General features: G+C 39.5%; 1 protein-coding gene across 1 annotated transcript in view; it reads right to left on the reverse strand.

The window, feature by feature from the left end:
- Positions 1-8,609: 8,609 nt before the first annotated feature.
- Positions 8,610-27,168, reverse strand: part of TRIM66 (tripartite motif containing 66) — a 52,678-nt gene continuing 34,119 nt past the window's right edge. Inside the window, exons 13-22 of the mRNA XM_050336708.1 lie at positions 20,912-21,184; positions 20,471-20,699; positions 17,304-17,364; positions 16,388-16,562; positions 15,231-15,538; positions 13,811-13,934; positions 12,197-12,271; positions 10,901-11,053; positions 10,108-10,321; positions 8,610-9,791 (exon numbers count right to left, since the gene is read on the reverse strand). Of these exons, the coding sequence (XP_050192665.1) occupies positions 9,727-9,791; positions 10,108-10,321; positions 10,901-11,053; positions 12,197-12,271; positions 13,811-13,934; positions 15,231-15,538; positions 16,388-16,562; positions 17,304-17,364; positions 20,471-20,699; positions 20,912-21,184 (1,677 nt within the window). The 3' untranslated portion in view covers positions 8,610-9,726. The remainder of the gene's footprint in view (positions 9,792-10,107; positions 10,322-10,900; positions 11,054-12,196; positions 12,272-13,810; positions 13,935-15,230; positions 15,539-16,387; positions 16,563-17,303; positions 17,365-20,470; positions 20,700-20,911; positions 21,185-27,168) is intronic.

Below are 27,168 nucleotides of genomic sequence, written 5' to 3' on the forward strand. Positions count from 1 at the left end.
TTCGCTGCCACAGCAAAGGGCAAACACCAGCACCACAGGAAAATATCAAGGTCTAGCCTGCCCCCTTCGACGGCGATTTCACCGTCTCTTCTGCTATCGGGATCCTGGAGCTCCATCTACTGGTGCCGCGGGACCGGCCGGGGAGGCGGCGCCAGGAGGTGAGACCCTCACAGGGACACACTGCCCAGCCTGGGGAGGGGGAGACCCTCACAGGGACACACTGCCCAGCCTGGGGAGGGGGAGACCCTCACAGGGACACACAGCCCAGCCTGGGGAGGGGGAGACCCTCACAGGGACACACAGCCCAGCCTGGGGATGGGGAGACCCTCACAGGGACACACTGCCCAGCCTGGGGAGGGGGAGACCCTCACAGGGACACACTGCCCAGCCTGGGGAGGGGGAGACCCTCACAGGGACACACTGCCCAGCCTGGGGAGGGGGAGACCCTCACAGGGACACACTGCCCAGCCTGGGGAGGGGGAGACCCTCACAGGGACACACTGCCCAGCACCGGGAGGGGGAGACCCTCACAGGGACACACTGCCCAGCCTGGGGAGGGGGAGGCCCTCACCAGGATGCAATGCTCAGCACCGGGAGAGGGAGACCCTCACTGGAATACTCGGCCCAGCCTCGGTAGACGCTGACCCTATCGAGGGGCAGCAGTGAGAGGCGCGGGTGGGTTACGGGACACGTGGAGGATGCACGGAGGTACCTACAGGAGAGACAGAGCGTGACAGCTTCGTTAGGCTGTGAAAAGTTTAAAGTTCCTTCAAATGAGCTCAAAAACCACCGACAGTCCTCAGTGACTTCCAAGTGCCGCAGTAGATGAAGATACTCAAAAAGCATGAGGAGCTTACCTTTCTTTAGGTGACTCGGTAGCACCCAGATTGGCGAATTCTTGCAGCCGACCCTTTTCTAAAGTGTGCAAGATCAAATATCCTAGCACTAATGTCTCTAAAAGGGTTACCAATAAGTGGTAAAAACCCTGCAAGCAGGCAGCTTCTCTAAGTCCAATTTAATTTTTTTTTCTTTCCCGATAGTATCTCAAATCAGTTCTTTTTTTGGATATACAAATGTATCCGTTTCAAAGCCAGTGCATCAACCTTGCCACAGTGCAAACTGGCCTTTCACAGCCCTCCACTGAGGTGGTCACCAATTCTCACCCAGGTGAGACTCTGGTCAAATAATCACATAACAGCCAGGCCATAATGGCAAGGCTCCTTTGTGTACCTTTTCAATGAGAATTCAATTTTCTGCTATTTATAAAGCAATTTTTATATCCAAAAGTTTTGATGTAACCACTAGTATTTTTAAGAAATCATATGTGTTTATTTATTGTTAATATTTGTTTATATGGCTACAGCTTTATGAGAAACGTGGCTGTTCTGTCTTTGCCATAATTTGTGCATCAAGGTTATAGAGACTTGTGAAAAACTGTTGTTTTGACACCCTCCATCTGCAAATAAAGCTCCTTTGACAAACATTTTTAGCTTGGCTTTCTCATATATTTGAATTTAAGCACTATCTTTTTCTAGAAAGAAAATAAAGGGGGGAATTAACTTCCCTCTTTCCCCATAACACCAGATTGAGAGAGAGCTATTAAGAGATATATAAGCATTAACTGTTTTCTACTGGGTATTTAAGGGAAACAGATGGGTGTAATTATGGTTTTATGGAGGTCTTACCTAAAATGCTTATACTTAGCTGCCACATTACAGTTTGATTCTCGGTTATAAATACATATATTAATCTTTGTAAAGGTCTGTACAGATTTTAAGCAGAAGGGGAACATACAGCTTCGTAGCTACTTCCCGGGGAAGGAAACCATATTAAAACCAGAAGGCGCAACGATACTGAACCTCCAGGACCAAGAGGACGCGAGTGCTCGTTGTTTAAAACAACTCAAATCGTGCTGAAAGCAGCAGAGGGAGCCAGCTGCCTTGCTTTGGAGGTACCAGCTCCACTGATGCCCTGCAGCCAGCCCAGCACTGCCTGCCCACCCGCCACGTGCTTTACCCCGGCGTGATGAATCTTCTGCTACCTGAGGCTGCGTCCTTGGGTCTGAAGAAAACACTGCGAAAACCTCAGCTTTGCTGTATCTTTAAAGTTTACCGAGCCATTCAGGCTGTGCCACCACCTCTGGAAGTGAACAGTACCTAAATGCTTGTGAGGAACCTGAGAAAACACCCATTTGGTTGCACAGGCTAACTGAGAGAGAAATACAAAACCCCTTATTTTCATCTCCCACCCCTTTACATCAGTGTAAGCATTTTACCTTTCCATACAAGCTGCAAAAGCAGTTTTTCTCAAATCAGTGAGGAAAGTTATACATAGATTTAACTTCTCTGACGAAACCAGCATTAACAATATTGCAATGCCACCCCCACAGTATCACCTCTGGTGTTTATTCGCCTTCAATTCCATTAAGAGAATTCTCGTTTTGTTCCCACAGGATAAGATGGTGCTAAACAAAGGAGAAAACAGCTAATATTATCACGATGCATTTTAAAGTCTGAGTTATATTTTTAATAGGTAAGGTAATAGGAACACAAAAGTTTGTGTGATTTTGGATCTCTAGTTCCAGAAACGTTTTTTTCTCCTCACTGGAATTCCAAGAAAACATGCAAAGGGCTAAAAGATACAAGTCCTCCTTCTCCCAGCTCAGAGAGCCTCTTCGTCTTTGTTTCTCACACTTCATAATGTTTAGGTTGAATTATCTCTCAGTGACCTCGGTTAAATCAATCAGTCTTCAATGCATTTGCACAGGTACTCTGGAGGGAACAATTTGATTAGCTAATCATTTAATTACAAACTGCTAAATTAATAATGCAGGAGAACTTGACTCAAAATGAGAAGGGCATTACAGTACTGACAACTGGGAAAAGGTGAGGCAACCAATGTAAATTTACTCATAAAGTGAACATATATTATTTGGAAGCAGTAAAAGCCAATAAACAAAGAATCAGACTAGTTTTGCAGGTATCTCCTCTGCTAGACAGTGGAGTAGAAGGCTCAGTTCAGTGGCTAAAAATTTACTGAGATATTTACAGTATTCCATAATTAAGACCAGTCAAAGGAGGGAACTTACATGTTCTCATTCCATTAAATATCCTTAGACAATATGAGTCATCTAGATAGCAGGTGGGTGTGCTGGAGAGACACTTTTCCCAGCTCAGGGGCTGAATGTCTCCGGGGTGTTCCCACCTCTCCAGCATGTGTCCACAGCAGGCTGCGTCTCCCCTGCCCTCAGGGATTACCAGCCCCATGGCACTGGGCTCAGGATGGCATGATGCAACACAGCACAGTGCTAGCACTCTGGGAAGAGCTTTGAACATGATGCAAGAGCTACAAACATGCAGCACGACTGTCGCCTCAAAAGGTCATTGCTGTGATCTCCTTGTCCAGCAGACTCAAGACAATCAATAATGCTGGCACTGCAGAGATTTTTGTGGTATTTAGAAGACTGAAAATAAAGGTGAAGACTTTGCTTTTTCTTGAATGGTATGGAAAATTCTTTCTGGAGAGCCTTTATGAGATTCATTCTCTGGAGAAAATCCATCCTCCCTGTAATATCCCTGAGATAACCCTGCTCAGCCAGAGATGAGGGTTATGGTAGACACATTGCCCAGGCCACAGCAGCTGCTTCCCGTGCTGTAAGGCAGTGGTGAGTTTGCAGCAGTGGACTGAGAACTGCCCCACTGCCCTTCACTGAACAGAACTTTCCTGTAGATAAGTTTTGTGTGATTCTCGAGCTGCTCCGGGACTGGAGATGCTAAACTCGAGCACCATTTTCAGTACACTATCAGAGCCAAATCACCTCATCCCTAATGAATTGTTTTAGCTGTGCATCCCAAACCTGAGTCATGTCACAATACTTTCATGTAATACTGCGCCATGATGATCCTGCAGCCAGGTTCGAGGGCTATACTCAATTTCCACCTCTGCTGCTCACTCATTCCATTAGTTTATCATGCTGTTTTTCACAGTTATAAATGGGAAATATTTATGAGTACATCACAAACAGAGATGAGAGCCAGTTTACCAATGTTTCTAAAGCCCTCAGAGACCACAGGGGAAATGGAATGGTGGCCAGTGTTTGCTTAAAGCATTGAATTTTTTAATTTTTTTTTCTCATAAACCAAAGCCCACCTGTATATGTTAATTATATACTGCACTGCAGATGCCTGAGCTATTCACAACTATGGGGAAGATACAGCACAGAGTTGGGGTAGGATGTAAGGATTAATTTTGAATTGATTTTCTCTTTATCTAAGCTCTATATTGTTTCTTTATTTATATCGTAGACTAAAATACTCTATAAGGGTTTTGTTTAATTTCTGTGATATACAGAACACTTGTGTAGTCCGCTGGTTCTATAGTGATCATCTCATTCTATTAATATTTTCAGTATTAGAGATTAAGGATGTTTTCCATTTGCTGTTCAGCTACAGCAGAGAACTGCTTAGCTCAGCCCAGTGAGCTGTAAATTCAGAAGTGTTGCACTGTGCACCACAAACTACACAATATGGTATAGGCATGGGCATAAACTATTTCCTTGACTTAAGTTTAGGTCTGTTCTAATGCTGTTGCAGGAAACATTCTAAGTGTGGTAAATAGCAAAAACATGATTAGATATAGAATGAACACACTAACTTTCAAGTTGCCGTACAATCTAGAAATAACTACATATAGTGTCCTGCCACTCCATACCCTAACTTTCCTACTACAGCACAGTTTATCTGTTTTACTTTAATTGTCTGAAGATATCACTATTCTGATGCTTTTTAATGATTGCTATATGCTGACATTTGCTGGGCCCAGTATAAAACCAGATTAAGTTCTATGAGTTTCTATGAGAATAGTTCAACATTTGAAACACTATTAGGGTGCTATGTTTGTTCACTAAGTCGGGAAATAAGTCAATACAAGACCTGGCAACTGATTAAATCTGCAACATCTACCCACAGGAGCAAATCTCACCCTTTTAGAGATACAATCCAAATTTTACCTCTGATTTGAAAATTGTACAATGTTTTTACTGTAAATTTCCCATAAGGCATCTCTCAACTTCACTGTTTGTCCCATACCTGCCCTACATCAAGAAACTCTACCTCTACTGTACAAAATGAAATAGCATCCACAGATTTTTCTAGAGCAGGATATATATCATAGAGTAATGAGCAAGTACTGAATTTATGAGATGTAAGGACCATTCCTTCTCTTATTAACTTCATCAGGAGAAAGGGCAGGCTAATAAGCAAAAATGGAAAAATATTCATTTCCTGCCCAAGTGTCAGTATATAAAAATAGATTTTTTTTGTTTTCATCTAAAGTGAGCTGGTGACTGTTAAGGAGAAACATTGTAAAAAAGTCATTCTAGTGAGGCAAGCAATTAGATGCACCAGGTAAGGGAGGAATGTTGGGATAAAGAACAGATATATCCTCTCAGCACAGACCATCTAGCAACACAGCATCTATATTATGCCTAAAACAATTAAGTGACATCTCTATCACGTATACCATAAACCTGGAATCCCCTGCTGACTTTGACAACAAACGTAATAAGCACTGTCTCAGTATCAGACTACCTCTTCCTACTGCTAGAATCGTCCTAGGCATAACAGACGAACAGTACCTTACAAATCAACATCCCCAACACAACCACAGATCAGTGTTGCTACTTCCATAAAACTGATAATCATGTCAAACACTGCCCAAAAAACAGTAAAATACTCTCTCTCACCTTCAGACACAACCCTGTTTGCTCTGGGAAAAACATTTGCATTTCTTATCTTCTTAACCTAAAAAAGACTTTTATACAGCAAAAACGTACTGTGAGATGGCATTTACATGGAATCTGTTAAAAATTACATCCTAAGCAGGAAGAAGTTATGTGAAAAGTATCTTTCAAGAACCTCTTTTCAGACACTGGGAATGAAAAGGGAGCAACTGGAGCTAGATATCTGACTACAGATTTGAACCCTGCAATTTCGCATCTCCACAGTAACCTTCCCACCGCAGTAAGCACTTTTCTCAGCAAAGCCACCCAGATACCATGTTCTTACTGTTAGATATCCTAACATAAACTTCTACAAAAGTCTACTTAATCTAAATGCTGCCAGTCTACTTAATGCTCTCACGAAAACACACATAACTATGCACTAAAATGTACTTTCACAAACATTTACTAATGGACAGGAACAGACAGTGCAGTAGCTTTTCTCGATAAACAACCACTCCATCTTTTACTTCTTGCTCCTCATCTACAAATACAGCTTCAAAAGATATGCAACCTCCTCAACCTACGACTACTGCCTATCTTTATTTTCCCCAGATTACCTTATTTGATATCTGAATAAAGTCAGAGAAATTCAACTGGTATTTAGCTTTGTAGTCTATTGCCTATATTCATTATATTTGACACTTGAAGGAATTGTTTGCCTAGAAGTTTTTCTACATTTTCCTATTTATGTAACAAAAAAGTTTACCTCTATCTACAAATTATCTCCTAATTATGTCTGAAAAGCAGCACAGTTGTAACCCTGAGAGGATTCCTTACCCCTCAAACCAGCAGGCCAGCAGATCAGAAAGCTGATGCTGTTAGTTTTATTCTATTATAAACCAAACTGAGAGGAACCAATAACGATAGAAAATCACTTGCAGTGTCAGTTTGATTTCTTGCCAGAGTATTTTTGTGCATTTTTTTGTAAATTATTCTATAATTCCTCAATTTCTAGCATTTTCAATTTTAGAATATCTCTTCTGATTCCTTCAGACACTTCAACTACAAACAATTTTTGCTACTTGTTAATATCATGTTTGGTTCTCAATAACTTACAGTAATTGAAAAACAAAAAAAAAGACAAATATCTACTTGGTATCAACAATATCTGCACAAACATAAAACTGTCTCCTGTGTTAGCATAGCAAAACAGAATGGTTATGAAAGAAGCTATCAGTAGTTATGAACAACTTCACTAATAAATGTTAAATGATATTATACTATCCACATACTAATTGAAAGCAGACATACTCAGAGCAAAAATTTCAGATTGATTTGCAAAAATGCATTTCACATATTTTATTGTTCAGCAATGCACATTACACATATAAACATGCAGTCATTCATTAATCTGTATTGTTAAACACCTGTTTGTATTAACTGTAATGCCATTCTTCTGTCACGATGCTGGATGAAGTATGTCTTTGAAATTGTTTGTAGGGGAATGAAATTCAAATTTCTTATTTAACAGACCTATTACTGAATTAATCTCTTTTCCAGCTACTTAAACATAGAAAGGATTTTCCCATTCTACATGTAACCCATTACACATAGCCCGTGATTATGTTTGCAGGACTTCTCTTTTGGGGCACATGGGCTGTTAGATTTTAGAAGAGAGACCCTTCCTTTCATAATGGCCAGTGCTGTTACCAGTTTGCAACTGGACTTTGACAGGGTAAACTCCCCAAGAATTTATGGGAGCTGGTGGTATGGTGTCAGCAACGGGAACACCATAAGCCAGCAATTTTAAGGCAACATCCAAGATGGATAAGGTTGTTCTTACGACATGCAGTGTGTTGAGAAGTTGGTGACCCACAGAATTGTACTTGCAAGTCATACATGTGAGTTCAGGTTTTTTTCTGCTTATCAACATGACATGAAGTTTATGGGACTGGTTTAAGTTACTAAGTCTTAGTGAAGCAATCCACATCAAAGTTAGCCTTAGAGTGCTTAGATCATAGAGTCCTGCCAGCACACACGCAGAGGATATCTTATATATGGTGACAAACTCATAAACTTCTATTTTTAATGAAAGCATAATATACCCTCTGTGAATTTTATTATAAATACATGTTCTCCAAAACTAATGGTAAGGTTAACAAACTTACAGCCTTTAAGAAACGTAAGGAGGTTCTTGTTGACTCTGTTCTTCCAGGAAGAGAGGAAGTTGTCAATAGCCTCTCCCATTTCTATCACTGCCCCTAGATGAAAGCTAGATAGCATATCATTTTTGCGCTATTAATGGTAACAAACAGATAGGTCTTTGGTGGAGAACTGAGAAAAAGTGACACCTGTAGCACAGATAAGGGTGATTAATTCAGTGACAAACCTGTACTCATTTCCCTGTGCCAAGACACTGTTTTGAGAACAGAAGACAGAAAGCAAACATATAGGAATTCATATATAGAAAACGTAAAGGCTGTCTCTTCATCTCACAGTTTTCCAGTCAGTTTATAATATCCAGATTTTCATTTCTTCAAAGAAAAGAAAACATTGGCTCACTACCATTAACAACAAACCGCAAGTCACACAGAGAGTAGAATATAACATTCATGTCTTATTATTTCATATATAAACCTTTACTTTAAAGTGATATCTAAAATAACATACATGGTTAGCAGACCAAATAGCCCATATAAACTATGCTAAAAATATCATCTTTATTTACAGGAACCTAATTAAAATGAACTTTAATTGCTTTTGAGATCTGCAACAACTTCCTCTCTCAGAGTTGGACCTCAGCCCAGATTAGGCGGAGTTTCAAGGAGGAAGATACCCCTCACACACATGGAGAAAGCATTGGCCATGCAAAAATGTGGCTCACCTGCTTTTGGAAGAGGTGGAAAGCAATTTGCAACCTTATCACTCTCTATTCAGGTGTGATGTCATGTTACCTATCCCACCCTTAAGACTTTACAATTTCATGCAACCTTTGTTCAAGTGAACTCTAAATTTGTTCCTGGTGATGTTCTGCCAATATATTGTGAAATTTAGCAAAAAAAACACCCCAGCTTAGCCATCCTTTCGTTCTGTTTGAGCTTCTACATATATACATTATCATCATCTTCTAGTACTGCTGGTTATCACAACTACAAGAAATAAGCAAAGAGAAAATCAGAAATATATGACATCATTTTATAGGCACTTCTATAACCATGTAATTCACTGCATAGTTAATTTACTGAATTCCAATATCTGCTTTATAGAAAAACAACGGGCTTGTGTTGTATAAAAATGCTACCTTCGAGACCCAAGAAATCCCACACTGCTTTACCAAGCATGAATTAGATTCCAGAAGAATCACGCCTTGCAAACAGAGCATCCAGCATGCACTCAGAAACAGCTCTCACAGAGCCCTAGCATTAGCACTATTAGCACTTGCTCCTTCATGATTTAATAAAAATGCTCTGCTTCAAAAGAAACAGCTAATCAGATAATCACATTATACTGTATCTCATAGGCTTTGAGCAGTCAAGCTCCCAGAAAAATCATTGAATAAGACAACAGGATTACAGCCTTAATGACTACATGTATTTATTACGAAGCATGGCCAACATTCACACTGAGGTTGCAAGATTATTACATGGTTACCTGTGATCTATAAAATAGAGATGTCACATTGAACAGATTATAAACCAGTACTGGAGTATTAGATATTATTAATATGGGGTTTTTTATTATTATTCATCATTAACTATGACCAAAACATTAGTACTTCAGCGTAAACACTGCAAAACATATACGTGATTTAACAGATTGAACATTGACGGGTTCAAACATTTTGGATCTGTTATCTATCCACAAGAACTAGAAATAAGGCATATGGTCAGCAGAATAGGAGAGTTTAAATAAACAACCCGAGCGCTTTGCTTTCCTCCCACACACCTTAACTCTGTCAGTTATGCTGCTGGATTCCTCATAGCAAATCTCATCTCTTGAGGAGGTCATACCTGAGGAAGGCTGTTAGCTGGCTGAAACATCATTCTTTTATTTTTTTTCACTTTCCTGTGTACAGAGGAAACAAACAGTGAATAGCTAAAGGGCTTGGTCTTTTTAAAAGTCTTGACAGAGTTTTCTGCTGGGAAGATGACTGTGTGGCCTGGGAGGCTTCATTTGTTCGTGATTGCACACTTATACACAGCTGACACTTTATTCCACTCAGAGCATCTTGACATAAAATTGTAGAACTGATCACATAACTGTGACAGAATCTTGACAGTTTTCCCACACAGCCCTGTCAAAACTTCCCATCAGTTGCTGTAAACAGAATTAGCAGGGTGGCCACTTAGCAAGCAAATGCTTTTGCTTTTGCAATCTTACAGCATGGCGCCGTTTCCTTTTGGGCTGAATGCACTCCTGTCCATACGACGGCCACTGAAAATCCTGGGCAGGCATTTTGCTGTTCTGACTCTCCACTTCTTCAGAATCAGAGTCGTCTTGTTGCATCAAAGGAAAATGCCTATCTGGATAAATCTCCTTCAGTTTGTCCTCAAAGAATTCATCTAGGCATCGTCCAGCCTCAGCAACCTCTGAATCTGGCTGTAAGAGAATCAATAACTATTCAGTCTTATTGCACACAGAAATCATCAAGGATCAAAATTAAATAACTAACCTACCCTTTGTCTCGCTTTGTTTCTGTCTGCTACATCTCCATTAGTCTCCTGCACACTTTCTACAGCCCATTAGTCCCTCTGCATTTTCAGTGTAAGTAAAAACCAGATGCTGCTATTAAGGAACACGTTTCTGCACCTCTAATAAAAAGAGATGTGCAGTGAACTAGAAAGAACAGCAGTCATCATTGCTTAGAAATTTCTATGCACTTGATTTTCCCTAGCTATTTTGATGGCTATGACTGGCTTCTCACAGCAAACTCAGCAACATTCCAAAGAGTTGTCCTCTAAGAAGTCTTTCCTTAATTTTAGATCCATATGTTCTCAGACACATATTTCACTTCATTTCTGTCATTAAAAAACACCCAACGTAGTTTCCAAATAATGAAACTGAATAATGCTTCTGTTTATCCCAATCCTATATCTGATTTCCAAAGAACTAATGTGACAGCTTGAAAGAGCCACCCTCTGCTTTGCATCCCCCCAGCCATGCATCCTAGAAACCTACATAATTGAACTTTGCGCAGTTCCAAAACATGAGGCGCACGTCAGTCACAAGCTCCTCAGGTGCAGCATAGTGGGATTTGTCCTTTTTCTGCAGCTTTTTTCTTATGGTTGACAAATCCATTGGCCTTTTGATGATCTGATAATAATGCCGAGCCTGCAAGAATAAAATGCAAGTATGTAACATTTTAAATTAATTTATTTGCTTTAATTAATTAATTTCTTCTCCAGTGACTTCTATCAAAGTCTGAACAAAAGTCATTAGCAGAGGAGTCCTTGCATCAGGGAAGAGATCTCTAGTCTTTTAATGCTTACACTTGTCTGCATCATCTTCCTCACCTTTTATTAAAAACACATTTGCTTGCAAGATTGAACCTGAAAATAGCACACTTAAATGTTTACACTCAGTATTTACACTCTGTAAAGTTTATCCCCAGATATAAATGTCATTGTTTAACCATAATCAATAATATATGCATCATTGACAATTGGCTAACATTTCCCCCAAGGAATTACAAAAAGAATGTGCCGAGATACTGGCAGCTGATAATGTGGGAAGTAGTCTGCCAAGAGTGACTTAAAACAAGATTCTGTGCACTCTTAAAAGTTCAACAAAAGTCTTTTTCAATGGGCATTAGCTACCAGGATATCACATTCCTTAAATCTTTTTTGGTCTAAACCTACTTGTTAGGTAATTTGTTCCCTAAGTTCATTGCAAGCTTTATTAGGTGAAATGGGTTTTTCATCGTTATTTGAACTATTCCTTCACATAAAACATTTATTTTTCCCTTCCCTGATCTGTTTCTCATTGTATTCTATTGTTACAACACTGGGAATCGCCATCTCCCTTAAAACAGACAGTTAATATTGCAAATGTTGAGTACATGGATGAAACAATAGCTTCTATATTTTCCCCTGCACACAGTCACATTTCTAGTGTTGTCCACAGAGAGGGTAAAGAGGGAGTCTGGGATTATTTCTAAAGAAGGTCTCTCTTATGGTAGTACAACATTTTCCATGTACATGGAAAGTCAAAATTTTTAATCACTGGAACCTATCATTTACCTTTAGTATTCTACCAGCATCTTAAATCGGCACCCAAAGCTGGTCACCATTTACCTGCCTCCAACCTGACACCTTCAGAGCCCTTGAGAGAGGAAAACTTCCACCCTTCCCTAGGAAGCAATACTGTTCAGAAAAAACCCTCATGAATATCTTTCAAGAACATAAAGGAGGCACTCACAAGGTGTGCCAGAGTATCCTTTGGATTCCCTCTGACCCATGCACGTGCAGTACTTACCAGGGGACTGACAGGTTCATGGAACGGGAGGCTCATACTACTGCAGAACAGGGAAAGCACCAGCTTTTCACACTTCTGTAGGAGCCAGATTTGAAATACATTTTAATTCAAAAGAAGTGAATTTCGTTCTTGTCCTCAGTTAATCAATCATGCTAGCAACAACAGAATTCTCATGTAGTCTGTGCATTTCTGATGCAAAATGGCACACTTCACCCTAACCACGGGGATGCCTTGCCTCATAGCATTTTTATAGCTTTGAAAATAAGGATAGTCAAGAAATGCAGGAAAAGAAACTTTGTAAAAAAACTTTGTATGTGCTTATCTTTCCTGGAAACCCTTCGGAATTAATCACTATTACTATTTCCTGTCTACACTCCAGATCTATTTCTTGGCTCTTGACTAAAACAACAGCAGTAACAGTGCAGAAACAGTCAAATGGGAAATGTTTCACACTGTTCATATCCATTCATACAAATGGATGCAAGTTATGTTGTTGGTAGTACTGTATGAAAATTGTTCTGGTAACCATTGTTAACTTGTAAAATACTTAAAATAGTATTCAGCTTTTTCACTAGTGCAAAAAGAATGCACTACAAAAACATCATAAGCCCTATTTGCTCACAAACAATGGAATTTTTATTCATCTCAATTCTCTAAATGAAACTTCACTGCTTAAGACACAGATCCCAACAATTTCTGTCCAGCTGTACCAAATCCAGTAGAAAAGGGGATCAGTGTAAAAAAGTTAGGTCCAGCTCTGCATGGACAAAGTATCTCAGGTCTGGAAACAGCATGGATAAATTGAGCAATGCTTGGCTGTGCTCATAGGCCTTGCCGAGGGGCCCCAGTGCTCTGAGAATCATTGCTGTTGTCTTTATGACTGATGCCCAGATTAGACCAGTGCCTTAAACTAGGCTTTGTTTGTACAAGGTCAACTCAACACCTGCATTCAGCTGTGTGGACTCAGCCTCTCTGTCCAGGTGTCAACAATACACACAGGACATCTATTTGGAAACTTGCGCCTTCCAAGTACCAAGTGGACTTTAAGAAAAGGCACTCTTTTCATTTTCATAGAGGAAACTGGTAATGGGTATGTAAAGCTTTCATCTAGGCTCAATCAACAGCCTAAACATCATCTTCAAGAGAACTAATAGTACACAGAAGACTGTATGATGATTTCATTCCAACTGAAAGTCAAAAAGGATCTACATCACAAAAATGTCATTGCACTGGCCCAAGTAGATGTCTGATGTCTGAGAAGTGCCACATCTTAAAGGAAAAAGATTCAGTGTCAGAAAGCCAGGAAAAAAATTACTCAGGGAAGCTTGCTCTGATGCTGAATGTGACTTCCCTGTTCAAAATGGAAAAGAATTCAACATCTGCCTGTTTTTCATCTTTCTGTAACATGACATTCATTTTAAAATGGAACAGAAATTTCTAGAAAGAAGAAAATTATATTACTGAATAGTAACAGTGCTTTTGTTCTATTTACTACTGTCTGTAACATTTGAGTAGCAACCAAGTCAAACCCAGCATCTTTCCAAAGAAAATGGGAAGCCTCATGCTGAGATCATATGGCCTTTTCTAAACCGTACAATATTCAGTTATTCCCACCTTCTGGTCACAGTCATCAAGGCCATATTGTGCATTATAGCTGTGGCTGTACCGGGTGTTTTCACAGTCATATTCTACCTCAGGCTTCACTGGATTACGGCAAAGGGTGCACACCCACTCTCCCCTGCAAAACAATAAACCAAAAACGTGCTGACTTTTTTCCACAACCTTGTCATATAACAAATCTCCTAAATCACAGTATTTGGAAGGTCTCATTCTTAACTCGTATTGCTGTAGCAGGCAATCTGAAGCCCATTGTACTAGATGTTCTTCAGTGGATTTGAACCCAATTAGAAGTGTAGCAATTTCAGGTTCTATTCATGGCAGTTTTACTGTCACAAAGGAAAAGAAAAAAGACAAAACTTTAAGTGTTTGAAATCATGTACCAGCAGTGTATGCAGCTGCATTGATTCAAGTGCTGCTTTTAAAAAAACATTAAGGAAAAACAGGCAACAGTTGGATCATAAACCCAGATCAATTTGATAATTGATGTTTTTATCTAAGAAATCAACATTATCAGAAAAGGTCATAATGTGTGCTAGTACATGGGTTCCCAAACCAAATAGACATAATTCTGCAAGGGCATGTGTGTCCTTTCTAGTAGATCCATTCTCAAAATTCTTTTGAAGAATTTCATGAAGGCAGTGACACAAATTCTGCAACATCAGTGTCTGAATAACTGTAGATGAACATATATTAAGGAACTGTGAATATAGAATTTTAGTTAAGGGAATTGATTTGCTTCATTAGAATTTAAGTTTGCCTAGGAAGTTTATTTTAACAGGAAAACTTGATTTTCACTTTGTTTTGAAAACTAGAGAAGTTGAAAATTTCCATTTTTTTAACAGAAAGAACAAACCACAATCTCCAAACTAGTATCTTGCAACGTATTTTTCTCAGCTGAGACAGTTATTTGGGCTCGGCACAAATGAAGTAGTAGCCTTTGGTCCCACTTATTAATGATTTATAACCAATGCCCTAACCCTTTCTAACATAAGCCCTGATAATCCTAAATTTCCCATAAAGTTGGCTAAAAAACTGAACAGAAATTCACTGTTTGCCTTTTTGTGGGGATAGTCTCTGTTTTTGCAAAGAATAGCTGATGTCTGCACCTCAGATGTTACATGAGAGTTAGGATTTTGTTTTTTCTCCACTGAGTCACAGGAAAGTCTCAGATCTGTCACCTCCTTTGTTGTACTGACCAGTTAACTGCAGAAAGGGCACACATGGCTGGAAATAATTCTTGTTCATAATTTACCTAGTTCCTAGTGTGTAAGACAATTCTTCCCTTTGCAAGAAAAGCATCAAAAAAGGCAAGTGAGAGATGCAGTATAAAGCTGACACATACATCTCTGAGGATATGTTCTGCCCCAGGGCACTGGGTAGGAACACACATTAGTGAAATGTCACACATACTCACACTGGAAAGCTGAGCAGGGCTGGAACATGGCAGGAGAGATGGAAGACCTTGGGGCAGTGATCACAGCACAACAGCTCTCCTCCATTAAGACACACAGCACAGAAATCCTCATTTTCAATTGGACTGACTTCCTGAGTAACTGGAGATTTTTTCATGCTGGAGATGCCATTGCTGAGCTTCTGATCAACAGACAGGGTATCTACAGGGGGAGATTGTGTCTGTCCTGTAGCCTGGGATGTGAGAAATTTTCTGTCCTCGGAGTTCTTCTCTTTGGACTGCAATCCTTCAGGTGGACTATCTTTATTTATCTTGAAGGAAGAAAAATCTGGGATCACACAATCATTGTTTTCATATATCAGCATAAAACAGCAGCGGTTATCTGCAGACAAAGTGATTTCTCTGCAGTGAATTCTACTGGAGAGGGCACTGGGGGGTTCAGCAGGCCCATGCTCAGCTCAGCATCTGCCACTGGCTGGCCAGGTCACCTTGGTCAAGTCATCCCCTCCACACACCACAGTGTAATAGCACTGTGAGAGCTGCACAGATTCCATACCACGGGTGATAGAAACAGGATACTCTGCAATGGTATTTGCAAATTTTACTGTAAACAGCTCAAAAAAAAAAAAAAAGAGACATAAACCCCCTAACCAAACAGAAAAACAAACAAACAAGCAAAACCACTAAAAACATAACAACAGAAACAGTGTAGGGTTTTGTTCCCACCAGAATGTCCTATTTCCTTCTGCGGAGCAAAGCTCATGCTCAAGACTCCAGTGAAGCAATTGAATACAAAACTTTTAAAAATCTATTACACTGTGATTTCTGGAATTAGTTCCTATAAGTCAAATATACATTCAAGTCAGTTTTAAGCTATTTACCCTATATTTGTAACCAGACAGGTGAGCCAAGCTGTTTGCTAGGGTACAAAAACACTACAGCTATCCAATCCCAGAGACAGCCTTCTCAGAAATGGAAGTATCAGGGGGCTACACAGCAAACTAAAAGCTGCATTGCCTATTACCTCAACATATTAAAGTATCCCAGGGTGAAACAAATCAACATACTTGTTTACTGTATAATGAATCTCAGAACTGTGGGTCCAAACCAGTAGGATAAAGGGGAGAAGGCAAGTCAAACCTCCAGGAAATTCCACTCACCTTTATAGACATACTTGAAGACCGGGTCCCACATTCAATTACCAGGAGGAAACTGCCCTCCTGCTCGTTGTCCTGTGGCTGGAGCTTAAACACTGGCAGCTCCCCCACTTCTGATGCACATATTTTCAGACGTTCCAGTCGCACAAAGGGAATCTTCTGCTCCTTAGGGCCAGCTCTGCAGTCAAAAAGACACATGGCTGAATTCAGACACATTCCACAAAATTCTCCCCATTAATTTCAATATTTTTCATGCACTATTATTTGGGCTACCTTTCGCTTTGCAACTGTGACTCTGCTGGCTCAGTGTTGAAAATCTGGATATTTTTTAACAAGACAATTCTTTAAGAAATGAGAATTCAATCACTTTAAATTAATCACATGTGTAAATGCATTACTAACTTCTGTGTGCTAACCCTATTCCCTGCTCCACATATTTTTGTTTTAACTATCCCAATCTTTGTCATGTTTGATACTTTTTAAGTGTGATGCTTCAAGCAGGAACACAGCATATCATCAAGTTTACTTGAACATATTATCACAGCAGTAGCTGAAAACAAAATTTTATAAAATTGTTGAGATAATATTAATCTGGTTCCCATGGTATCTTTTAGTTTTAATTTAGGCTTAACAGTTTCTAATTGTTCAAGTGAGGTAGGTTTGCAAGTATTTATTCATTCTGGAAAATTACACAGAATAACAGAAACCAATAGGGTTCTGTTGAATGAATGAATTCACCACTTCTTTTTGGTTGTTGTTTTCAAGTTTAAGAGAGCAATTTACAACTTTCAGAACTATTATCTATAAGGAATCTAGTACTCTTTTTAAGTTCTCCATTATCATTAAGTATGACAAATTTTCAAAATACATGCATAAAATTTCGCGGTCGGTGATTTTGTATAAAAAAAGACTCCTCTACCTGACATTCTGATTGCTTTTCATATCCATTTCAAAATGTTCCTTTTCACAGTCATTGGAATCTGGAACAGAAGATAAGAAAACGAATAAAATATTTATAATATCACAGGCAGATTAGGGTAGAAAGTACTTCAATATTCATGTACTTCTGTCTGGTGTTTAATATGATATCATAAGTGAATTATGGAATCATTTCATCTATATGTATAGAAAATGTGTATGCTATTTTCTCTTCTGGTACAGAGCCTTTGTATTTCTTTTTTGCTTTTAACCACAGCTTCTGTACTAAATATGAGGAGCCTTTACAAAATATTTTGTCGCAATGGTTTCATTCCCAGGGAATTATATATGTACACAGCCACGTCACATTCATCCATATGCATGGAACAACATAAGTAATCCTCTTTGCTGTACAGCCTTCACTTGAGAAAAACAGACTTACTGAGGTCTGAACCCCTGAGGCTCAGGAAGTCTCTGTAGTCTCCAGCCCCATGCTACAAAGCTTCTGGCTAATTCTTGAAAACAGGAAGAAAAATTGTGTCTCCCATCTGCCACTGAGGGACAAAAGTTACACTATAATTCCTCTCTATCCGGTGTCTGTAACATAAACACATGAGCTCAAAACTATCTGTTATACAAGCACACAAGTAGCTGTAGCTCTTGACTAACACTAGACACGAGTAATAAAACAACTTCAGGGAGATGGGACAGGGTAGAGATGAACACCCCAGTGGATGTCCTCATAGACCAGTCCACTGACAAGTTTCAAAACATGCTAGGAATTGGTTTGACATAGCCAATACTAGCAGGAAACAAAACTAATATCATAGTTATCTGGAGACAAGTGAGGGTCAGGAAAACATGCCTTTTAAAAGAAAAATCCAGTTTGGGTCAATGATACCTAACCCATGGCTTGAATGCAGTGTGTCTCTAAGAGTAGTTTGTTGTTTCCAGGAAATGCAATACAAGACTGACAAGGAAAGGTGCATTTCACATCACACCCAAGGCATTATTCACTTGTGATTGTTGCTCAGGTGAAGGACATGGACAGAATTACCAAAGGGTAATTGCACACTGAGGTAGGGTCAGCTCTTGTAGCACATTGCCAAACCAGAGGATGTTCCAGTGATGCTGGGTTCCTATATTAACCAATATTTCCATCAGCAACTTGGCCCATAAAATAATATAAAATTTGTGGGAAACTAAAGGGGTTGCAAACACTCTGGAGAATATTTACAGTTAAAAATAGACCTTAGTACATCATAGAAAGAAAATCTCCTAAATCAGTAAGACTGAATTAACTGTATTATGCTTCTAAAGGATCAGATTAATGTAAACACAAAGGAAAATAACTGACTTGGGAACTGCTCTGTAGAAGGAACTAAGAGTTAATGTGGACTTCTCACTACTTGCAAGTCTACCATCTAATGCTGCTGGCTGCAAAAGAGAGGAATACCATCTTGCAGCTTATTACCAGCAGCAAGGAATGTAAAACACAAGAAGCTGATACTCTGGCTCTGCATGGCACCCCAGAGGCCTCAGCTGCAGCACTGCGTTTGGCTGTGGGCAGCACTCCTTAATTGCAGAGAACCCAAAATAGCACAGCAGGAATGATGTGGTTTTGAAAAAATCAAACTCCTGACCCATGAGGAGAGACTGAAACCATCAGAATTGTTTAGTCTAGGAAAGAGAAGGGGAGGGGAGGGTGTTTATGCAAGCCATGATAAGAAGAGAAGTGGCTGTAAGAGGGAAAATGACGAAATTATGTACAATTTTCACCACATCCCTTGTGGCTAGGATAAGAAGTATTTTGTTTTAAATTAGGCTGAAATGTTTAGGTTAGGTTTGATATTAGAAAAGGATGAGTCATTGGAGATATATACCAGAAGGAATGGGGTTTGGCAGCACAGCACCACTGAAGCCAAAAAGTCCTACTGAGAGCCACCAGCAGAGATAATGTTGCCTTTGCAACAGAATTCATCTCTCCCACTGCATATGGTGACTGTATCTCCTCAGGTCTCCCCTCAGTGCACACCATTAAACAGAGACAGCAGGATGGGAATTGCTCCCTCCAGATCCTTCCTTGTGAAGAGGGAGTAGCACTGAATTCAACACGCTGGGCTTTCCATCCTATTGCCCAACAGGGCCTGTGCTTTGTACGGAGCAAATCTGTAGCATCTGTTACAGACAGGGAGATTCAGTACACTGGGGCTGCTTTCAGGGTGTAGTGTCACACAACCCAAACTAGATATTACAAAGGTGCTCCTCTCAGAGACACTTCAGCCTGACCGAGGCACAGCTTTTTGGGGGTGCACCTGATTCTCACAACTCACACGAATAACTGTGGCATAATTGTAACACTTTGGCATAGGACAGAGAAGAGAAGACAAATACATTTCTTTGGCTCACTGAGCTAGGCCTCCTTTGTACTAATTAGAATCCTCTGAATAAAACTACAGCACAGAGATAGAAATATTAATTCATCTTTTATAGAGAAAAGCAGCCAAATGTTGGCATAAGTCACGGGATAACAGCTTGATCCTGCAATCCCTTGCTTGCATGAGTAGTCCCATTGACTTTCAGAGTTTGCAGGAATGAGGCTTTACAGTGCAGCACAACGATGATGGCAATTTGCCCATGAAAAGAGTAAAGTCAAGTCTAATTCTCCATTAAGGCTGAAGAAATAGGTCTTGGCTGAAGGGAATGTTCTACAACAGACAGAGCCAAGCAAAAGCACATACTGTGCAATGCATTAACAAAAATTTGGTATGCTACTGACGTGAAGGTCTTAGCAGAAGGCACATTACATTACATTTGGGAAGTAATTTTTTTTTTTTTTAATTGAATTTGGACCCTTCAAACCAGCTCTTCAATAGTCATAACTGCAGGTCTCATTAACAGGAGTGCTTCTAAAAGAACTAATACTCCAGGTACTTCACACAGACGCTGTTTACGTTTCTCGTTTACAGATGAAGGATGTTACAAATTCAAAGCATATCATTTCCATGTTTTTTCCTCCACCAGGTGAGATCAAACACATGTTTCCATTGGATTAAGCACTCTGATAATATTTGAAGCTTGCTAGAAAGAACATTTGCTTGCAATGCACAGTGTTAAGAAAGAAAGACCAAACGAAAAAACCAAATGAAATAATTGAAAACCTTGTACCTTCTTCACTTCTAAGTTGTCTCATTCTGGCATTCAAAGGCAGGAAAACAGTGTTGCTGAGCAGTTCAGAAGGAGAAGTGCAATGTTGAGATTTTTTGATTGAAAGATTAATAGGTTCTTCCATCACTTTTTGCATAGAAAGAGTTAATTCATTAACTACATCTTGCCCAGCAGTAGCCAAGTTGTTTTCCAGAAGACAATCTACAGTACTGAAGTCTTCATTTTCCAGCTTCAGGGGGCGGGGGGGTGAGAAAAAAATACCAAATTTTATTATTAGTTTTCTTTCCATTTTAAGAAAATAATTTTTAATCAGTCTTCCAATACCAGATAAGGAAAACTTTACTCACTGAAAAGGCTACCTTTGACTGGTTGACTAACAGTAAAGTGTGCTGTAAATTAAAGTGGATTCCCTCTCAGTAGAGGAGTTTGAGCCATTCCTACCTTGCATTTGGTGCTGCCCTGGAGTGCATCACCTGGTGAGAAGCCAGCTGGATTCCCAGGGCTCAGGTCGCTTGGAGCCCTGCCCAATGCCAGGCTGTAGCTGGGCACTGAGTCTGGTGGAGCATCACAGTCACAAAGGGCATTTGGGGATGGGCTGAGTGTTACAGCAGCTGCACCTTTCATCTGTGGATCAGCAGAGCTAGAAAGCCTTGTTGGAGGTAATTCCATTTCCAAACCGTTTGAAAAGCCCACAGTGCTTAAGGATGCTGAATGCTGGGAAAAGCAAATAGGAAAAAAACCCCAATATATTAATAAACTTTTCAGCATCAAAATGATACTTTGCTGTCTATAATAGATGAGATACTGTTTCAGCTAGACATAATCAAACAGTTGTGTTATGAGGGCTGTAAGAACCTATTGTAATCCCATACTATCCCCAAAAGTTTTAGATTTTCCACCATTGAAACTGAAAACTGAAAAGGAAGACAACTGGGTTACTCTTCTGTGATTTACAAAAAGTGTCTTCCTTAGATCAGTCCAAGGGATCCTGATTTTTAATTCCTACAATGACTGGGAAATCTAAGCGTGTAGAATCCTGTACCAAATCGAACCTTGATACAAGCACTGCTAGCTTCCATTAAGTTATTCCAGAAGAAATAAGATTCAAATCAGAAATTTTATCTTTTCATCAAAAAACTTGAAATCACTTTATTCAGAAAGAAGATTCAGAAGAAATAAGATCCAAATCTCATATAAGTAGAGGAAGCTATTGCTCCTTTTAACGATTCTGAAAACTTTATTCTACTTAGTGAGTCTGTCCCATTAAAACCAGAGGCATTTCCTCTTTAAATATTACAGTGTAAATCCAGAAACACCAATCTGCACTAATGAGGAAAGGATGTACATATCTACTTTTCAAAGAAGTCTCCATATGCATTTTCTACTGCCTCATGATTTATCACTATCAAATCCACAGAGATAGTGTTATGCAAACCAAAGCAAATCCACCCATCTAGGTGACTTCCTTAAGCTGCCCTACATCCAGGAATGTCTGACTGTATTGCAAACAGGACTCTTGCAGCATCCATATGCAGTAAATATATGCAGTTTTAAGAAGTATGTAGATCTGTGTCATTTGAATATGCTATTTTTCCTTTATTTCATCCTAGTTCATTGCTGTTTCATCCTTGATAATTGACTGAATATATCCTTTTCATTTGACTGCAATACAGTAAGTAGCATTCATTGTAATATAAATCAAGACAATAGAAATGTGATGATTGCATTTGAATTAGAGTTTCATTGTTGCACTTATTTTTCTGCTAGAGACCTGCAACTTAGAAATAAATCTGAGGCAGGACCCATTTCCTAGATTTGATTAGTATTTTTCTCCAATTGTACACCATTTTGGATTTTGATACCTTTGTCCATCTTACCCCACAGTGGTAAAGACAGCAGACTAGACTGAGCTGTCAGCTGTGCCTGTGTAAACCCCACATAATGTCAAAGTCAGTCTTGAATTCCTCTGCTTGCAATGCACATCAACTACGTGCTAAGAGGACACTGCCCACAGACACTAATTTCTACCTAAGGATGTAGTTTAGTCTCCCTTTTTGTCAATTTGCAGTAGATGCCACAGCTTTGCCTGAACAGTGACCACTTAATTCAATGAGACAAAATAGCCTGCATTTGAGACAGAGAGGTTAGCTCTTCTGCAGTGCTAGGGAAGGTTTGTGCCATTCTACCATACAGTGCTCCAGCGAGTCTCCTTTAAACAGTCCCTCCACGTAGGAGGCATCCCAAAGAGTACCAGATTTCTGCAGCTAGAGTATTGGTCATTTTCCTCCCCTTGAGTCAAATGAACTCCCCTGAATCTAAGCTGCCTGAGCTATGATAACTCTTTGGAAGCAGCTGGAACTAGTCAGAGTTTGAGCTGAAAACTAGAATACCTCAAATGAGGAAATGCCTTGGCAGAGGCACAATTTGACATATATTCTGTCTGATAGAGCATTCCTAAGAATAATGAGGTTTCAACACAAAGTTATATATGTAGGTCAGAAAGGAATCCAACTTTCATGGCCACACCTCCTAAAGAAGTCCACAAAGATCAAAAGTATTTATTTGATGTCATAGTTTGCTTTTGAGAGGTTCCTGCACATGCATTGACAAATGTGGCCTATCAAGTCTGCATTTTCCTTTTCATTCCATTCCTCTTTTTATCACAAGTCTCTTTCAGATGACAAAATAAACATGTGAATTGTTCCCATATCACTTACAAAAAAAATATAAAACAAGTAAGTAGAATTCGGGCTTGAACTGAACAGATGAACTGTAATCAGCCTTGCCTTTTCTCCTCATTTCAAAGTCCATAGTGAGCATTAATTAAATCCCTGTGAGGCAGTTAAATATTTATTTAATCAGATTCTCCAAAGCATGAAGCATCCACAAATTCCTGTCTGAGTGAAGAGGAACTACCCAACGCTGTGCTCACTGGAAATGGGCCTGCTGAGGCACACACGTGGCAGGCATGCCACCCAAAGCTCATAGCAAGTTAACTGGAGACCTTCTGGCCATTCATTTCTTCTAATCACTACACACACCTTCCTTCACTCCTTTATGAGAGCACATGCCATCATCTATTAAGTACTGAAACCTGACCCTGTGAAAACGCTGTGTGTGTAGCTTGGGTGAGGTGTCAGCCCTACTAAGGCAATGGTGGGATTACTCCTGGCTTCAGTGAGACAAGTTTACTTCCTGAGAGTGGTCGCTGGGATGACTCCTACTAAGGAAAAAAAAAAAAAACAGACACACACATAAGAATTTTCTTATAGCTAAAATTTTCAGGAAGGTGAAATTCAATTACATGATCTGGCTACATCCTTTTTAATCTTCTAGGTAGCATCAGTTTCTTCAGAGATCTTTTTTAGATTATATAAGGCAATGTAAAACCTTACTCTTGTTAAAAAGAAAAAAGAATAATGAGGCCATCAAATTGCCATCTGTCTTTCCCTTGGGGCAAAAGTTAATTTTGTGGTTATTTTAATGATGAAGCAACATTATGATCTTTCAGTGCAAAATATTAAAACTCACAGTTAAGAACAGACACATTCCATCCTGATCCATGGAGCTGCTGTCAAGTGTGAAGTGAACAATGCACTGGGAACAAGGCTCATTAATAGCCTATTAATTCACTCCCTAAAATAATCATTTCTTTTGCCATTAGCAAAAATTTCTCTTTTCCCTTGACAGTTCAGCTAGTTTTTGCAAGTGGGATGCCTTTAAAGAATTTATCTCCGTTTTATAAAAGCTCTGTTGCTTTTACATTGCACCGTTTGAACAACAACAAGCATTAATTATGCTCTTGGGCAGAGGGTGGCTTCAGCTGTAGGTTAATTTTGAACTTTTTGACATTTTAATGTACAGCCTGGCACACTGAACTACATCTGTGACATTATAAATGGAATTCTCATTGTCTCATAATTAATTTTGGTCTGATGATCCTTATAATATAATGGCAGCAGCATCACCACCCCAAAATGCCTTCTACCACAAATTTCTTAGCTCTGGTAGTGAAAGGTAAGAAGAAAGAACATGCAAAGTGCCTTCAGAGAACAAAAAATAAACATATGGTTCAGTTCAAATATTTCTTTGATCACTGTTGCATTTAAAAAGGTCCAGTGTAAACATGCAGCACTAATACAGAAGAATTCTGAGAAGCAAATACTTACCTTGAAACAGTGGGATTAGGATTTGTTAGGATTGTTTTGGCAAAGTCTCAAGGCTGTTGACATTAAGTGTCACAGATAAAGCAAGCTAAAACTAGGAACCGCCAATTCTCTTTGCTATAAGAGAAATAACACACTGCAAATGGTTGCAGAGTAATGAACGGCTGCTATTAAGTGGAGCAATCCCCCTGGCAGCTCATTATGCTGGAAGGTTAAACAAATGTACTACTCCAATCCAGTTGCTTAACTCACCGCACACAGCAGCACTGATAACACAGGCTACACATGCTTCCTATTCGTATTTTTCCAGTTTCAGAACAGAATCCAAAGGATTTCCTTTCCGTTTTTACGAGAAAAAGAATCCAAATCTTCCTTAACAGTTTGTCTGAACAAACTGGAGCTGGCTTAAAGCGGAAGGAGGAAGAGATTGTATGGAGCAAGCAGCATCATGTTTTATTTATCCTTTTTTTTCAGGTCAAAGGAAAAAGGTTTTGTAAAATTAACATTCCGGGAAATGTACCTAATTTCATGAAGCATGAACATATTTGTGCTGTAAGCATCTCAATTCTGTAAAGTAAAAAATATACTCTGTTACTCTAGAAATTTGTAGCATGCTAAATTCCAGGCTGTTATTTCCTTCATCACTAATTCCCCTACAATTAATAGTAATTAGGGCCAAAAAATAGCAACAACAAACCCACTTTGGTCCTAAGTTCAGACTTGAAGTTCTAGGGTTGGATATTAAATTATTATTACTGCAATCACTAAGTAATCACAACATGCTCTGTGCAATACTAGCAATAAATAAAACCTCTACTATGTCGATCACCCCCTACTCTTCCACAAATTTCACATGTTTTTAATGAAAAAAGAAAACAAACAAAAAAACCACAGGAGTTCAGTTAAACCATTGCCACCAGGATGGAAGAGGTGTCATTAATAAAGCTTAGGACAAATGTGTTGGGGCAAAATACCCAAGAATGCCACCAATAGCAGACCAAAGTCAGCTGTTCTCTCTGACAATCCTGTACTAACAGTGGCACTGGCACGTCAGAGAGCAGAAATTCACGTGCATCGAGTCTGAAGAGAGGCTGAGAGGTTCCACCACAAACTGTCACTATGTCAGTCTTGCATGAAATGCCACCATTGCATATAACTGGAATAAAACAGAAGCCTCTCAGAGTGCTCTGAAGAGTGCTCCTTGGATGGCATGGAATATTCTAGGATTTCCCCGTTTCAGGTGCTTTATGGTGCTTGAGACAAACTGAGCTCCTGAACTAAGAAGCTGGGACTTATTGCGAATCAAAAAGAACAACACAAAAATCAGGGTTATAGCACTATACAACATTTCCATGTGCTTACACTTTCAATACTACTTCTGGTCACCCTGTCTCAAAAAATGATTTCCAAAACCCACAAAGTATAGGGAAAATGGCCAAATACAGAAAGGACCAAAATATAGAATGGCTTTCATGAAAGAAAATCCTGACTCTAGAGAGACAAGCAATTGCTTTTCAACTTCAAAAAGAAATTTTGAGAGTAAATTCAATATAGACCTATCAAATACTGATATTATGAAGGTGGTGAATACAGAGTGATTATTCAGTAGTTTCCCTAACACGAGAACTAGATGAGCATCTGACTGACCTATCAGGAAACAGACTTAAAGTAAGCAAACAGAGGGATTCATGAAATGCAAAACTCAGTTGTTGTAGAATGCTGCAGAGATCAGCAGTATTAAACTGGACTCAAAAATTGGATTAGACAAATTCACAGAGGGCAGGACCATGAAGAGCTCCAAAACACAATTGTGTTGGTATAACCTTCAGGTCAGAAAGTCCCTAAAGTGCTGGTTTTCAGAAGATGGGATTGTTTATCATCAGATTAAATTTGTCTGTTTCTTACACCCTTTCTTAAGTATCTACTGCCGGCCAAAGCTATAAATGATCTGATGCAACTCTTCAGTAATAACTTACTAATACAGCACGTGCCATATTCAGAGATTCACTTTAAGCAGAAGGTGAATTAACAGCTCAAGGGGAGAGCTAAGGAACTCAAATGAGCTCAAAGATTGCTAAGGAACACAACCAAACCTGAGTTTGCTAAATGCTGCCCAATCTACTGACAAGTAAGCAGTGTCCCAAAGGCAGAACCACACCCAAGCTGGTTAGGTTTTTAGGATAAGTGTTCCACTGCCCAAGACCCAACTCAGCAGCTGGACAAGACAAGAAATCCTCCCTCCCAGAAGTAAAGCTCTTGCTCCAAACTACAGAAAGGGGTGCACTTACGGAGTCTGAGGAGAGATGTTCAGCTGGCCCTGCAACAACACCAAGATCTGTTCCGCAGTACCTGAGGCTCAAATTACAAATTTGTGCTATAGATGTAGAGTAGTCATGTCATTTCTTCAAATATTAGGTACAGCCTTTACACCTCTTGCTCATTACAACCAGAAATGACAATTAGGTACAGGCAAACAAAACAGAGATTGTATTCCCTTTATTACTCCTGAAAACACAATTAGGCTCAAAATAC

Source organism: Myiozetetes cayanensis, unplaced genomic scaffold, assembly GCF_022539395.1.
Source record: "Myiozetetes cayanensis isolate MyiCay16 unplaced genomic scaffold, myiCay2020 scf6-25, whole genome shotgun sequence".
In the NCBI taxonomy this organism is placed as follows: domain Eukaryota; kingdom Metazoa; phylum Chordata; class Aves; order Passeriformes; family Tyrannidae; genus Myiozetetes; species Myiozetetes cayanensis.